The sequence below is a fragment of the Bufo gargarizans genome, chromosome 2, assembly GCF_014858855.1.
Source record: "Bufo gargarizans isolate SCDJY-AF-19 chromosome 2, ASM1485885v1, whole genome shotgun sequence".
NCBI lineage: Eukaryota > Metazoa > Chordata > Amphibia > Anura > Bufonidae > Bufo > Bufo gargarizans.
Window position 1 is genome coordinate 185,273,621 of NC_058081.1, and position 16,564 is coordinate 185,290,184.

Genomic DNA, 16,564 nt, shown 5'->3' on the forward strand with positions numbered 1-16,564 from the left:
GTTGCAGTGGTGGGTGACGTGAAGCCTCATTCTCTGCTATGACATGCAGACTAATTCTCTGCTGACATGAAGCCAGATTGTCTGTTACGGGACCTTTCTCCTCTGCCTGGGTTCTGGGCCTAAATTTATGAAAATTGACTCTTACAGTGGTGGGTGACGTGAAGCCTGATTCTCTGCTATGATATGAAGACTGATTCTCTGCTGACATGAAGCCAGATTGTCTGTTACGGGACCTTTCTCCTCTGCCTGGGTTCTGGGCCTAAATTTATGAAAATTGACTCTTACAGTGGTGGGTGACGTGAAGCCTGATTCTCTGCTATGATATGAAGACTGATTCTCTGCTGACATGAAGCCAGATTGTCTGTTACGGGACCTTTCTCCTCTGCCTGGGTTCTGGGCCTAAATTTATGAAAATTGACTCTTACAGTGGTGGGTGACGTGAAGCCTGATTCTCTGCTATGATATGAAGACTGATTCTCTGCTGACATGAAGCCAGATTGTCTGTTACGGGACCTTTCTCCTCTGCCTGGGTTCTGGGCCTAAATTTATGAAAATTGACTCTTACAGTGGTGGGTGACGTGAAGCCTGATTCTCTGCTATGATATGAAGACTGATTCTCTGCTGACATGAAGCCAGATTGTCTGTTACGGGACCTTTCTCCTCTGCCTGGGTTCTGGGCCTAAATTTATGAAAATTGACTCTTACAGTGGTGGGTGACGTGAAGCCTGATTCTCTGCTATGATATGAAGACTGATTCTCTGCTGACATGAAGCCAGATTGTCTGTTACGGGACCTTTCTCCTCTGCCTGGGTTCTGGGCCTAAATTTATGAAAATTGACTCTTACAGTGGTGGGTGACGTGAAGCCTGATTCTCTGCTATGATATGAAGACTGATTCTCTGCTGACATGAAGCCAGATTGTCTGTTACGGGACCTTTCTCCTCTGCCTGGGTTCTGGGCCTAAATTTATGAAAATTGACTCTTACAGTGGTGGGTGACGTGAAGCCTGATTCTCTGCTATGATATGAAGACTGATTCTCTGCTGACATGAAGACAGATTCTCTGTTACGGGACCTCTCTCCTCTGCCTGTGTGTGTGCTGGGCCTAAATATATGCCAATGGACTGTTGCAGTGGTGGCTGACGTGAAGCCTCATTCTCTGCTATGACATGCAGACTAATTCTCTGCTGACATGAAGACAGATTCTCTGTTACGGGACCTCTCTCCTCTGCCTGTGTGTGTGCTGGGCCTAAATATATGCCAATGGACTGTTGCAGTGGTGGCTGACGTGAAGCCTCATTCTCTGCTATGACATGCAGACTAATTCTCTGCTGACATGAAGCCAGATTGTCTGTTACGGGACCTCTCTCCTCTGCCTGTGTGTGTGCTGGGCCTAAATATATGCCAATGGACTGTTGCAGTGGTGGCTGACGTGAAGCCTCATTCTCTGCTATGACATGCAGACTAATTCTCTGCTGACATGAAGACAGATTCTCTGTTACGGGACCTCCCTCCTCTGCCTGGGTGCTGGGCCTAAATATATGCCAATGGACTGTTGCAGTGGTGGCTGACGTGAAGCCTCATTCTCTGCTATGACATGCAGACTAATTCTCTGCTGACATGAAGACAGATTCTCTGTTACGGGACCTCTCTCCTCTGCCTGGGTGCCGGGGCCTAAATATCTGAGAATGGACTGTTCCAGTGGTGGGTGACGGGAAGCCAGATTCTCTGCTATGGAACCTCTCTCCAATTGATTTTGGTTAATTTTTATTTATTTAATTTTTATTTTTATTCATTTCCCTATCCACAATTGTTTGCAGGGGATTTACCTACATGTTGCTGCCTTTTGCAGCCCTCTAGCTCTTTCCTGGGCTGTTTTACAGCCTTTTTAGTGCCGAAAAGTTCGGGTCCCCATTGACTTCAATGGGGTTCGGGTTCGGGACGAAGTTCGGATCGGGTTCGGATCCCGAACCCGAACATTTCCGGGATGTTCGGCCGAACTTCTCGAACCCGAACATCCAGGTGTTCGCTCAACTCTAATTGTAAGGTAAACTGCTGCCAGAAGGTTTGGGCAGTGGCTTGTCTCCCTCTCCCAAGTGAGGAAACATGCATACTCCTCTAAAACCCCTTTTTTGGGGGAGTCGGTAAAGATAGACTTGCCCAACAGCTATCTGTAGTTTAATAGCATTTGTGGTTTACCTTACAGTATGTTATTGACCAAGACAGGTCTCACTCTTTACATTAATCATGGGATAACCCTTTTAGAAATTCTCAACCTGTTTTCTCATACAGTGCAGGCTTCTCTGCCCTGTTCGGACTGAAATGATGGCTCACTCTGTAGATCATATCACTGCTCTCCTGAATAATCTTCCCAGCTAACATCTGTACAGAATAAAGAGGACAAGGTGTGCACTCCTTCTTCTAGTTTTGCATATAAGGTTCATTATTTAATAAAAAATTAAAATATAAAAAGAAAAATGAATATACAATCCCCCCAAAAAATTGCTTATGTGGCAATATGCCACTGAAGAAGGAGCTAGTGCTCTGAAACGCGTATGGCAATATACCTATACTAACTTTGTGGTCCGGACCCAAGGTGTACAAAGCAACACTCGTTTTTGGAGCAAACTCGCCACTCCTGGAAGAGGTAGCGAGCTATAATTAAATCAATCACTACTTGGACTCAGAAGCCTGTTGCTGCCATCATAGACATATCTATAAGGTACTCAACTCAGAGAAGGAGGGGTAAGTGCACTAATTCAAACCCCATACCCTCAAGGCTGACGAGCTGCGCTCCAAGTAAGTGACAGCTATTGGAAACAATATTAGTGATACCTATTAATAAAGCTGGCGATACTGTCCTATCATTGCTTTGCAGTGACTGTAATAGGATATTCATACTTGGTATGCGGATAATGATGAACTTTCCTTTGGCATTATAAGTCGGGCAAGACACGTGCGCCCAGACTGTTATCTGATTCGCCTTTGTTTCATACAGTGACTGTAATAGGATACCTACATCTGATATGTCGATAATGATTACTCCAGCGCTATTCACTGCAAGATACATGTGCTGGACTTCTTAACCATTTCAGTGCTATTCACTACAATAATGTGGAATGACTGTTATGAGAATATCAACTTGGATTATCAATTGAGTTTTTGAACCTATGGCATTTGTTTATAATTGAAAAATCCCCTATGGTCATTTGTTTATCTACAAGATAAAGTTCTATTACTATGAAATAGTGCTGAATACCACCAAATATTAGGGGGCAATGTATGTTATATTCTTGCCTCTCTGTATTTTGTGGAAATTGAACATAGCTATATACAGTGGGATGCGAAAGTTTGGGCAACCTTGTTAATCGCCATGATTTTCCTGTATAAGTCGTTGGTTGTTACGATAAAAAATGTGAGTTAAATATATCATATAGGAGACACACACAGTGATATTTGAGAAGTGAAATGAAGTTTATTGGATTTACAGAAAGTGTGCTATAATAGTTTAAACAAAATTAGGCAGGTGCATAAGTTTGGGCACTGTTGTCATTTTATTGATTCCAAAACCTTAAGAACTAATTATTGGAACTCAAATTGGCTTGGTAAGCTCAGTGACCCCTGACCTACATACACAGGTGAATCCAATTATGAGAAAGAGTATTTAAGGGGGTCAATTGTAAGTTTCCATCCTCTTTTAATTTTCTCTGAAGAGTAGCAACATAGGGGTCTCAAAACAACTCTCAAATGACCTGAAGGCAAAGATTGTTCACCATCATGGTTTAGGGGAAGGATACAGAAAGCTGTCTCAGAGATTTCAGCTGTCTGTTTCCACAGTTAGGAACATATTGAGGAAATGGAAGACCACAGGCTCAGTTCAAGTTAAGGCTCGAAGTGGCAGACCAAGAAAAATCTCGGATAGACAGAAGCGACGAATGGTGAGAACAGTCAGAGTCAACCCACAGACCAGCACCAAAGACCTACAACATCCTCTTGCTGCAGATGGAGTCACTGTGCATCGTTCAACCATTCGGCGCACTTTACACAAGGAGATGCTGTATGCGAGAGTGATGCAGAGGAAGCCTTTTCTCTGCCCACAGCACAAAAAGTGCCGCTTGAGGTGGGCTAAAGCACATTTGGACAAGCCAGCTTCATTTTGGAATAAGGTGCTGTGGACTGATGAAACTAAAATTGAGTTATTTGGCCATAACAAGGGGCGTTATGCATGGAGGAAAAAGAACACAGCATTCCAAGAAAAACACCTGCTACCTACAGTAAAATATGGTGGTGGTTCCATCATGCTGTGGGGCTCTGTGGCCAGTGCAGAGACTGGGAATCTTTTCAAAGTTGAGGGATGCATGGATTCCACTCAGTATCAGCAGATTCTGGAGACCAATGTCCAGGAATCAGTGACAAAGCTGAGGCTGGGTTCACACTTGAGCGTTTTGGATATGCGCGTTTTATGCGCGACATGTTGCGCGTTTTTGTCCTTAGTAAACGCGCGTCGAACGCGCGTTTGTGTGATTGACAGTATTGCTGTCCAATGAAAAAACAGGCCCGTCTATATGAAAGGTGTCTAATGATAGTGCAATGGAGGTGATCAATTTCATGTGTTTGGAGAGAGTGGATTGGATTGTTTGCGACCATGGAATACTCCAGAAGGCGACCATTTGCGGCTATTGTGTCTGCAATCCTTCTCCTACGTTTGAGGCGTAGGAGAGAGAGCAGGCGACGCTTCTGGGTCCATCCTGTCATTGCCAACCGACAGGAAAGGGGACAGTTCTGGGCACTGTACGAGACCCTCCGGGCCCATGAAGACCAATTTTTTGCATACACGCGGATGTCCATCACCAGGTTAGTACAAATACAATAGTTCTATGAGTGGGGTTACAATTGTGAAGGTCCCATTTTTTTATATTTGCTATTGTTAACCCTCACCATTTTCGTTTGCAACAGCTTTGATGAGCTCCTGGGGTTGTTGGGCACCCATTTGCAACGTCAGGACACATTCATGCGGGACAGTATCCCACCAGCGGAAAGACTGATCATAACTTTGCGGTAAGTAGGCTGTAATTGTGGCCTAATAAAGCATTTGCATTGTGTGTTGACTGTATATTAGTGTGGCCTTAGTTAGTTTTTACTTGTGGTTGTGATGTTTCAAGTGTTTTTGAGGGGGGGGGGGGGGATTGTATGTGTATGCTTTTTACATTTTGCATATAGATACCATACATAGTTTCCCCACATTTTTCCTTAGCAAACAATCTGTTCTAAATAAGAGTTCAAAAATGTTTGCAAAAGTTTTTATATTTTGGAAAAGTAATCACATCTTACAGTTCCTCAAACAATTTGCAAACTGGGTTTAACCCAATCAACAGAACTTTTGTAATTTATACATAAAAACTAATCGGTAATGTACCGATCTTAACAATGAAGGAAGAACACCCCTGATGCACCAAATTAAGTATGCCACTTCTCACAGGTTTTGGTATTGTGGCTCGTTATCCCGCATGGGCTCTCTCATTCCGCCTGATTGCTGGCCAGGTTGCATTTGAGTGGTGGTGGAGGTGTTGGTGCCCATGCTAGTGGAGGCATAGCTGTATGATGATTGTGGTTGTGTGTGCCACGTGTCGTGAGGGTGTGGTATGTTAGTTTGTGGGTATGTTTGTGATGTGTATGTGTGAGTGGGTGGTGGATATTGTGGTGGATGTTGTGGTGGATGTTGTGGTGGATGTTGTGGTGGATGTTGTGGTGGATGTTGTGGTGGATGTGGATGTTGTGGTGGATGTTGTGGTGGATATTGTGGTGGATATTGTGGTGGATGTGGTGGTGGATGTTGTGGTGCATTGTTGGGCTGTGTGAAGTCATCATGTGGAATGAAGCTGTCTAGGGCCCTTGTTAAGGTTTCCCTCGCTTCAGTATTGCGACTTGGGGGAACTAGCAGCATTCTAGTCTCCAAACTCAGTAAGAAATGGGCATCACTAGTGAGTTTGGGTGCAGGATGCGCAAGTGCATCCAGGCATGCAATTAGGCGGTCCTCCTGGCGATCGGATCTTTTCCGTTTTGAACGGTGAGTCCGAATGTTTTCGGGATCCACGACAGGTGGTGCAGGCTGTGAGGGTGTTTGGAATGTAGGGGTGGGATCGGTTGGAGGTGGACTTAGTGGCCCCGTAGATGCACAGGCCTCACTGTCCCTGGTGACGTCCTCCTCTTCCTCCTCCTGCTGTTGTCTTTTCGACCAGCTACTATCGGTGCTGTGAACATGAAAATATACATAAGTATGCGCAAGATATGAAAGTGAATGCATGTCATACCACACCCTCTCCTGCATGTGTATGCCCTGGACTCACCTACGCATTTCAGTGCATGGGATAAGAAAGGCCATTTCCTCCGCATGGACATAGCTGGACCGTGCACCTGGCGAAGCTCCACTCCTCTGTTCCTTCTCTTTGCGCCGATGACGAATGAAGGCATCTTTGAGGCTCTTCCACTTGCTTTTGAGGATGTTTACTATAATACAAATAAAATTACATCCATTAATTTTATTATTTGCTTTACACTCATTTTTTACAGCTATTTAGCTACAGGCCAATCGTTGACCAGTCTGCACTACGCCTTCCAGATCGGGAAATCCACAGCCAGTGTGATTGTGAGGGAAACCTGCATCACCATTTGGCAGGTCCTTCATGCTGTTGTGATGGGCCAACCAAACAAGGAGGAGTGGCTGAAAATAGCGGATACGTTTCAAAAAACCTGCAATTTCCCGAACTGTGTCGGAGCAATTGATGGAAAACACATCCGCGTTCTGAAGCCAATGAGGAGTGGCAGTCAGTTTTTTAATTATAAAAAATACTTTTCGTTTGTTCTTTTTGCGGTATGTGATGCCAACTATTCTTTTCGTTATGTCGATGTGGGGTCCTATGGCAGCAGCTCGGACTCTGCTGTTTTTGGCCATTCTGAGTTTGGTCAATTGCTCAGTAGTAATGCCCTTGACCTTCCCGGAAACACCACACTGCCTGGCACCAGTTATCCCTCTATGCCTTTTGTTTTTGTGGGTGACGAGGCATTTGGTCTAGGTGAGCACCTTATGAGGCCATACTCCTCCAGGAATTTATCCATTACGCGGCGTGTTTTTAACTATCGCCTGACCAGAGCACGCAGGGTGGTGGAATGTGCATTTGGCATCTTAGCCAACAAATGGCGAGTTCTGCACTCTCCCATCAATCTGAAATTGGAGACCGCCATCTCGGTTGTGAAGGCAGCATGTGCTCTTCACAATTTTGTCCGAGAAAGGGATGGCTTCAATTTTGACGATTCGTTGAGCCATTCCATGGAGAGGCAGAATCGCAGAGGTGTGCGTGGGACCACACATGCTGCGGCCATTCGGGACCACTTTGCGGCTTATTTTATGTCGCCACAGGGGGAGTTACCGTGGCAAATGCAAGCCATTTAATGGTATATTATTTCGTATTTTGCATCTGCTCAAATTGTTTCTGTTACTTTGAATATTCATTTTTCGTTGGTTATTGTAATGGGTTAAATAAAATATTTGAAGAGCGAATTAGTGCAATGGCGTGTTTTCCCCGATATCGTGCCCCTTGTAGGAGCCCCAATAGTGCCCACCAATCCTCGTCCTTTAACAAGGGAAAACAATGTGGGCGGAATTAGGGATCCCATTTATGTGCCTAATACTCGTCCATTAAAACAAGGGAAAACAATGTGGGCGGAATTAGGGATCCCATTTATGTGCCTAATACTCGTCCATTAAAACAAGGGAAAACAATGTGGGCGGAATTAGGGATCCCATTTATGTGCCCAATACTGGTACTATATAGCAGTGTTTCCAACCAGTGTGCCTCCAGCTGTTGCAAAACTACAACACCCAGCATGCCTGGACAGCCTTTGGCTGTGCGGGCATGCTGGGAGTTGTAGTTTTGCAACAGCTGGAGGCACACTGGTTGGAAACACTGCTATATACACATACAATCACCTATCATGTGCCAGTGCTGCAATAGCCCACAAGCACAATAATGTTTCAAGGTTGACAATATCCATATCAACTTTAAAAACAAAATCCGCACCACTAATGTAGGCCAACATTTGAAGGTAAAAGAGATTTCCAGATTGGAACAAGTGCAAATTGAGCATACTGGCCGACTACATTGTGCAAGAATGTGGGTGATGGTGAAGCTGCGGCCCTCCAGCTGAAGCAAAACTGCAAAACTCCATGCATGCTTAAACAGGCTACAGCAAGTAAAATGCAGCACAGCATATTGGGAGTTGTAGTTGGACAACAGCTGGAGGGCCGCAGGTCGAGCTGGGCTGGACTATTACATAGAGATTTTACACCAGTGCACACAAGGCTTTATTTTTTTTTTACACTCAGAACACACATGTAAATACCTTTGCTTTCTTTCACAGCTTTTGAGAATGTCTTCCACTGTGGCCAAATGCTTGCTCCAATATCCTCCCATGCCTGCTGCCTGCTTCTCCGATTCTTGTACTTGGCATCTTGGATGTCATATAGGCAGCGTTTGGCCTGCACAAGCCTGATCAGTGTCTCACTATCACAGCCTGCTTCCTCCATCTTGGCCAGGCTAGACACCTGCAGATCTCTAGGGTGTGGCCTTTTATGACTGTTGCTATGTGCCAAACGCGCCTTCGGCCGCGCGTTTTTCTGGTCAAAAACGCGCAAACGAACATATTTGCGCGTTCCTATGCAATCCTATGGGCGCGAACGCGCAACAAAGCGCCTCAAAGTCGCGCAAGTACTTTTTTGAGCGTAGGGCGTTTTTCGGCGCGTTCAAACGCGCTGGAAAACGCTCAAGTGTGAACCAGGGCCATAGGGAAGCATTGATTTTCATGTGTTGAGCGTTTTGCAGCGCGTAGGAACGCGCTGTAAAACGCTTAGGTGTGAACCCAGCCTAAAGCTGCGCCGGGGCTGGATCTTTCAACAAGACAACGACCCTAAACACTGCTCAAAATCCACTAAGGCTGGGTTCACACCTAAGCGTTTTACAGCGCGTTCCTACGCGCTGCAAAACGCTCAACACATGAAAATCAATGCTTCCCTATGGCCCTGGTTCACACTTGAGCGTTTTCCAGCGCGTTTGAACGCGCCGAAAAACGCCCTACGCTCAAAAAAGTACTTGCGCGACTTTGAGGCGCTTTGTTGCGCGTTCGCGCCCATAGGATTGCATAGGAACGCGCAAATATGTTCGTTTGCGCGTTTTTGACCAGAAAAACGCGCGGCCGAAGGCGCGTTTGGCACATAGCAACAGTCATAAAAGGCCACACCCTAGAGATCTGCAGGTGTCTAGCCTGGCCAAGATGGAGGAAGCAGGCTGTGATAGTGAGACACTGATCAGGCTTGTGCAGGCCAAACGCTGCCTATATGACATCCAAGATGCCAAGTACAAGAATCGGAGAAGCAGGCAGCAGGCATGGGAGGATATTGGAGCAAGCATTTGGCCACAGTGGAAGACATTCTCAAAAGCTGTGAAAGAAAGCAAAGGTATTTACATGTGTGTTCTGAGTGTAAAAAAAAAATAAAGCCTTGTGTGCACTGGTGTAAAATCTCTATGTAATAGTCCAGCCCAGCTCGACCTGCGGCCCTCCAGCTGTTGTCCAACTACAACTCCCAATATGCTGTGCTGCATTTTACTTGCTGTAGCCTGTTTAAGCATGCATGGAGTTTTGCAGTTTTGCTTCAGCTGGAGGGCCGCAGCTTCACCATCACCCACATTCTTGCACAATGTAGTCGGCCAGTATGCTCAATTTGCACTTGTTCCAATCTGGAAATCTCTTTTACCTTCAAATGTTGGCCTACATTAGTGGTGCGGATTTTGTTTTTAAAGTTCATATGGATATTGTCAACCTTGAAACATTATTGTGCTTGTGGGCTATTGCAGCACTGGCACATGATAGGTGATTGTATGTGTATATAGCAGTGTTTCCAACCAGTGTGCCTCCAGCTGTTGCAAAACTACAACTCCCAGCATGCCCGCACAGCCAAAGGCTGTCCAGGCATGCTGGGTGTTGTAGTTTTGCAACAGCTGGAGGCACACTGGTTGGAAACACTGCTATATAGTACCAGTATTGGGCACATAAATGGGATCCCTAATTCCGCCCACATTGTTTTCCCTTGTTTTAATGGACGAGTATTAGGCACATAAATGGGATCCCTAATTCCGCCCACATTGTTTTCCCTTGTTTTAATGGACGAGTATTAGGCACATAAATGGGATCCCTAATTCCGCCCACATTATTTTCCCTTGTTAAAGGACGAGGATTGGCGGGCACTATTGGGGCTCCTACAAGGGGCACGATATCGGGGAAAACACGCCATTGCACTAATTCGCTCTTCAAATATTTTATTTAACCCATTACAATAACCAACGAAAAATGAATATTCAAAGTAACAGAAACAATTTGAGCAGATGCAAAATACGAAATAATATACCATTAAATGGCTTGCATTTGCCACGGTAACTCCCCCTGTGGCGACATAAAATAAGCCGCAAAGTGGTCCCGAATGGCCGCAGCATGTGTGGTCCCACGCACACCTCTGCGATTCTGCCTCTCCATGGAATGGCTCAACGAATCGTCAAAATTGAAGCCATCCCTTTCTCGGACAAAATTGTGAAGAGCACATGCTGCCTTCACAACCGAGATGGCGGTCTCCAATTTCAGATTGATGGGAGAGTGCAGAACTCGCCATTTGTTGGCTAAGATGCCAAATGCACATTCCACCACCCTGCGTGCTCTGGTCAGGCGATAGTTAAAAACACGCCGCGTAATGGATAAATTCCTGGAGGAGTATGGCCTCATAAGGTGCTCACCTAGACCAAATGCCTCGTCACCCACAAAAACAAAAGGCATAGAGGGATAACTGGTGCCAGGCAGTGTGGTGTTTCCGGGAAGGTCAAGGGCATTACTACTGAGCAATTGACCAAACTCAGAATGGCCAAAAACAGCAGAGTCCGAGCTGCTGCCATAGGACCCCACATCGACATAACGAAAAGAATAGTTGGCATCACATACCGCAAAAAGAACAAACGAAAAGTATTTTTTATAATTAAAAAACTGACTGCCACTCCTCATTGGCTTCAGAACGCGGATGTGTTTTCCATCAATTGCTCCGACACAGTTCGGGAAATTGCAGGTTTTTTGAAACGTATCCGCTATTTTCAGCCACTCCTCCTTGTTTGGTTGGCCCATCACAACAGCATGAAGGACCTGCCAAATGGTGATGCAGGTTTCCCTCACAATCACACTGGCTGTGGATTTCCCGATCTGGAAGGCGTAGTGCAGACTGGTCAACGATTGGCCTGTAGCTAAATAGCTGTAAAAAATGAGTGTAAAGCAAATAATAAAATTAATGGATGTAATTTTATTTGTATTATAGTAAACATCCTCAAAAGCAAGTGGAAGAGCCTCAAAGATGCCTTCATTCGTCATCGGCGCAAAGAGAAGGAACAGAGGAGTGGAGCTTCGCCAGGTGCACGGTCCAGCTATGTCCATGCGGAGGAAATGGCCTTTCTTATCCCATGCACTGAAATGCGTAGGTGAGTCCAGGGCATACACATGCAGGAGAGGGTGTGGTATGACATGCATTCACTTTCATATCTTGCGCATACTTATGTATATTTTCATGTTCACAGCACCGATAGTAGCTGGTCGAAAAGACAACAGCAGGAGGAGGAAGAGGAGGACGTCACCAGGGACAGTGAGGCCTGTGCATCTACGGGGCCACTAAGTCCACCTCCAACCGATCCCACCCCTACATTCCAAACACCCTCACAGCCTGCACCACCTGTCGTGGATCCCGAAAACATTCGGACTCACCGTTCAAAACGGAAAAGATCCGATCGCCAGGAGGACCGCCTAATTGCATGCCTGGATGCACTTGCGCATCCTGCACCCAAACTCACTAGTGATGCCCATTTCTTACTGAGTTTGGAGACTAGAATGCTGCTAGTTCCCCCAAGTCGCAATACTGAAGCGAGGGAAACCTTAACAAGGGCCCTAGACAGCTTCATTCCACATGATGACTTCACACAGCCCAACAATGCACCACAACATCCACCACCACATCCACCACAATATCCACCACAATATCCACCACAACATCCACCACAACATCCACCACAACATCCACCACAACATCCACCACAACATCCACCACAACATCCACCACAACATCCACCACAACATCCACCACAACATCCACCACAATATCCACCACCCACTCACACATACACATCACAAACATACCCACAAACTAACATACCACACCCTCACGACACGTGGCACACACAACCACAATCATCATACAGCTATGCCTCCACTAGCATGGGCACCAACACCTCCACCACCACTCAAATGCAACCTGGCCAGCAATCAGGCGGAATGAGAGAGCCCATGCGGGATAACGAGCCACAATACCAAAACCTGTGAGAAGTGGCATACTTAATTTGGTGCATCAGGGGTGTTCTTCCTTCATTGTTAAGATCGGTACATTACCGATTAGTTTTTATGTATAAATTACAAAAGTTCTGTTGATTGGGTTAAACCCAGTTTGCAAATTGTTTGAGGAACTGTAAGATGTGATTACTTTTCCAAAATATAAAAACTTTTGCAAACATTTTTGAACTCTTATTTAGAACAGATTGTTTGCTAAGGAAAAATGTGGGGAAACTATGTATGGTATCTATATGCAAAATGTAAAAAGCATACACATACAATCCCCCCCCCCCCCCTCAAAAACACTTGAAACATCACAACCACAAGTAAAAACTAACTAAGGCCACACTAATATACAGTCAACACACAATGCAAATGCTTTATTAGGCCACAATTACAGCCTACTTACCGCAAAGTTATGATCAGTCTTTCCGCTGGTGGGATACTGTCCCGCATGAATGTGTCCTGACGTTGCAAATGGGTGCCCAACAACCCCAGGAGCTCATCAAAGCTGTTGCAAACGAAAATGGTGAGGGTTAACAATAGCAAATATAAAAAAATGGGACCTTCACAATTGTAACCCCACTCATAGAACTATTGTATTTGTACTAACCTGGTGATGGACATCCGCGTGTATGCAAAAAATTGGTCTTCATTAGGGATGAGCGAACTCGAACTGTATAGTTCGGGTTCGTACCGAATTTTGGGGTGTCCGTGACACGGACCCGAACCCGGACATTTTCGTAAAAGTCCGGGTTCGGGTTCGGTGTTCGTCGCTTTCTTGGCGCTTTTGTGACGCTTTCTTGGCGCTTTTTGAAAGGCTGCAAAGCAGCCAATCAACAAGCGTCATACTACTTGCCCCAAGAGGCCATCACAGCCATGCCTACTATTGGCATGGCTGTGATTGGCCAGAGCACCATGTGACCCAGCCTCTATTTAAGCTGGAGTCACATAGCGCCGCCCGTCACTCTGCTCTGATTAGCGTAGGGAGAGGTTGCGGCTGCGACAGTAGGGCGAGATTAGGCAGATTAACTCCTCCAAAGGACTTGATTAACTGATCGATCTGCAGCTGTGGATCATTGAGCTGCTGATCCTCAATTGCTCACTGTTTTTAGGCTGCACAGACCGTTTGTCAGTCTCATTTTTCTGGGGTGATCGGCGGCCATTTTGTGTCTTGTGGTGCGCCAGCACAAGCTGCGACCAAGTGCATTTAACCCTCAATGGTGTGGTTGTTTTTTGGCTAAAGCCTACATCAGGGTGAAGCTGTCACACCAAGTGCATTTAACCAGCAATAGTCTGTTCATTTTTTGGCCATATACAAAATCAGGGGCAAGCTGCGCCTGTCACCAAGTGCATTTAACCCTCAATGGTGTGGTTGTTTTTTGGCTAAAGCCTACATCAGGGTGAAGCTGTCACACCAAGTGCATTTAACCAGCAATAGTCTGTTCATTTTTTGGCCATATACAAAATCAGGGGCAAGCTGCGCCTGTCACCAAGTGCATTTAACCCTCAATGGTGTGGTTGTTTTTTGGCTAAAGCCTACATCAGGGTGAAGCTGTCACACCAAGTGCATTTAACCAGCAATAGTCTGTTCATTTTTTGGCCATATACAAAATCAGGGGCAAGCTGCGCCTGTCACCAAGTGCATTTAACCCTCAATGGTGTGGTTGTTTTTTGGCTAAAGCCTACATCAGGGTGAAGCTGTCACACCAAGTGCATTTAACCAGCAATAGTCTGTTTATTTTTTGGCCATATCCCAGTCTAATTCTGTCACTAAATCCATACCGGTCACCCAGCGCCTAAATACTAGGCCTCAAATTTATATCCAGCTAAATCTGTCCCTAGTGCTGTAGCTGGGCGAGTTATTTAGTGTCCGTTCAAGCACATTTCTTGTTCTGGGTTGAAATACAATTCCCAATTTAGCAATTTCATAATTTAGTGGTTCCTGCTATATCAGAGCTATTTGAAATCTATCCCAAAAAGGGTATATAATATTGAAGGTGCACATTGGGTCATTCAGAATAACTTCACACACACCCGCTACTGTGTATTTCCAAGTCTAATTCTGTCACTAAACCCATACCTGTCACCCAGCGCCTAAATACTAGGCCTCAAATTTAAATCCCTCTAAATCTCTCGTTACCGCTGTACTGTTGTTGCTGGGCAAGATATTTAGTGTCCGTCAAAGCACATTTTTTGTTCTGGGTTGAAGTACAATTCCCAATTTAGCAATTTCATAATTTAGTGGTTCCTGCTATATCAGAGCTATTTGGAATCTATCCCTAAAAGGGTATATAATATTGAAGGTGCACATTGGGTCATTCAGAATAACTTCACACACACCCGCTACTGTGTATTTCCAAGTCTAATTCTGTCACTAAACCCATACCTGTCACCCAGCGCCTAAATACTAGGCCTCAAATTTAAATCCCTCTAAATCTCTCGTTACCGCTGTACTGTTGTTGCTGGGCAAGATATTTAGTGTCCGTCAAAGCACATTTTTTGTTCTGGGTTGAAGTACAATTCCCAATTTAGCAATTTCATAATTTAGTGGTTTCTGCTATATCAGAGCTATTTGAAATCTATCCCTAAAAGGGTATATAATATTGAAGGTGCACATTGGGTCATTCAGAATAACTTCACACACACGCTTCTGTGCATTTCCAAGTCTAATTCTGTCACTAAATCCATACCGGTGACCCAGCGCCTAAATACTAGGCCTCAAATTTAAATCCCTCTAAATCTCTCGTTACCCACCGCTGTACTGTTGTTGCTGGGCAAGATATTTAGTGTCCGTCAAAGCACATTTTTTGTTCTGGGTTGAAGTACAATTCCCAATTTAGCAATTTCATAATTTAGTGGTTTCTGCTATATCAGAGCTATTTGAAATCTATCCCTAAAAGGGTATATAATATTGAAGGTGCACATAGGGTCATTCAGAATAACTTCACACACACGCTTCTGTGCATTTCCAAGTCTAATTCTGTCACTAAATCCATACCGGTGACCCAGCGCCTAAATACTAGGCCTCAAATTTAAATCCCTCTAAATCTCTCGTTACCCACCGCTGTACTGTTGTTGCTGGGCAAGATATTTAGTGTCCGTCAAAGCACATTTTTTGTTCTGGGTTGAAGTACAATTCCCAATTTAGCAATTTCATAATTTAGTGGTTTCTGCTATATCAGAGCTATTTGAAATCTATCCCTAAAAGGGTATATAATATTGAAGGTGCACATAGGGTCATTCAGAATAACTTCACACACACGCTTCTGTGCATTTCCAAGTCTAATTCTGTCACTAAATCCATACCGGTGACCCAGCGCCTAAATACTAGGCCTCAAATTTATATCCCGCTAAATCTCTCGTTACCGCTGTACTGTTGTTGCTGGGCAAGATATTTAGTGTCCGTCAAAGCACATTTTTTGTTCTGGGTTGAAGTACAATTCCCAATTTAGCAATTTCATAATTTAGTGGTTCCTGCTATATCAGAGCTATTTGAAATCTATCCCAAAAAGGGTATATAATATTCAAGGTGCACATTGGGTCATTCAGAATAACTTCACACACACGCTTCTGTGCATTTCCAAGTCTAATTCTGTCACTAAATCCATACCGGTCACCCAGCGCCTAAATACTAGGCCTCAAATTTATATCCCGCTGAATTTGAATACAATACATTGGGCCAAATAATATATTTGTTGTTGTGGTGAACCATAACAATGAGAAAAACATCTAGTAAGGGACGCGGACGTGGACATGGTCGTGGTGGTGTTAGTGGACCCTCTGGTGCTGGGAGAGGACGTGGCCGTTCTGCCACATCCACACGTCCTAGTGTACCAACTACCTCAGGTCCCAGTAGCCGCCAGAATTTACAGCGATATATGGTGGGGCCCAATGCCGTTCTAAGGATGGTAAGGCCTGAGCAGGTACAGGCATTAGTCAATTGGGTGGCCGACAGTGGATCCAGCACGTTCACATTATCTCCCACCCAGTCTTCTGCAGAAAGCGCACAGATGGCGCCTGAAAACCAACCCCATCAGTCTGTCACATCACCCCCATGCATACCAGGGAAACTGTCTCAGCCTCAAGTTATGCAGCAGTCTC

General features: G+C 45.0%; 3 protein-coding genes across 3 annotated transcripts in view; 1 reads left to right on the forward strand and 2 right to left on the reverse strand.

Annotated features, from left to right (window-relative positions):
* The window catches only part of LOC122927672 (dual oxidase 1-like), a 260,004-nt gene that overhangs the window by 153,628 nt on the left and 89,812 nt on the right, over window positions 1-16,564 (reverse strand). The gene's annotated exons all lie outside the window — the stretch shown is intronic.
* On the forward strand, window positions 4,966-7,456 carry LOC122927673 (protein ALP1-like). Its single transcript, XM_044279745.1, has 2 exons — window positions 4,966-5,056; window positions 6,569-7,456. The coding sequence occupies exons 1-2, from the start codon at window positions 5,010-5,012 to the stop codon at window positions 7,446-7,448; spliced, it is 927 nt and encodes a 308-aa protein (XP_044135680.1). The 5' UTR covers window positions 4,966-5,009; the 3' UTR covers window positions 7,449-7,456.
* LOC122927674 (protein ALP1-like) lies at window positions 10,452-12,960 on the reverse strand. Its single transcript, XM_044279746.1, has 2 exons — window positions 12,870-12,960; window positions 10,452-11,339 (listed from the first exon to the last, which is right to left on the reverse strand). The coding sequence occupies exons 1-2, from the start codon at window positions 12,914-12,916 to the stop codon at window positions 10,460-10,462; spliced, it is 927 nt and encodes a 308-aa protein (XP_044135681.1). The 5' UTR covers window positions 12,917-12,960; the 3' UTR covers window positions 10,452-10,459.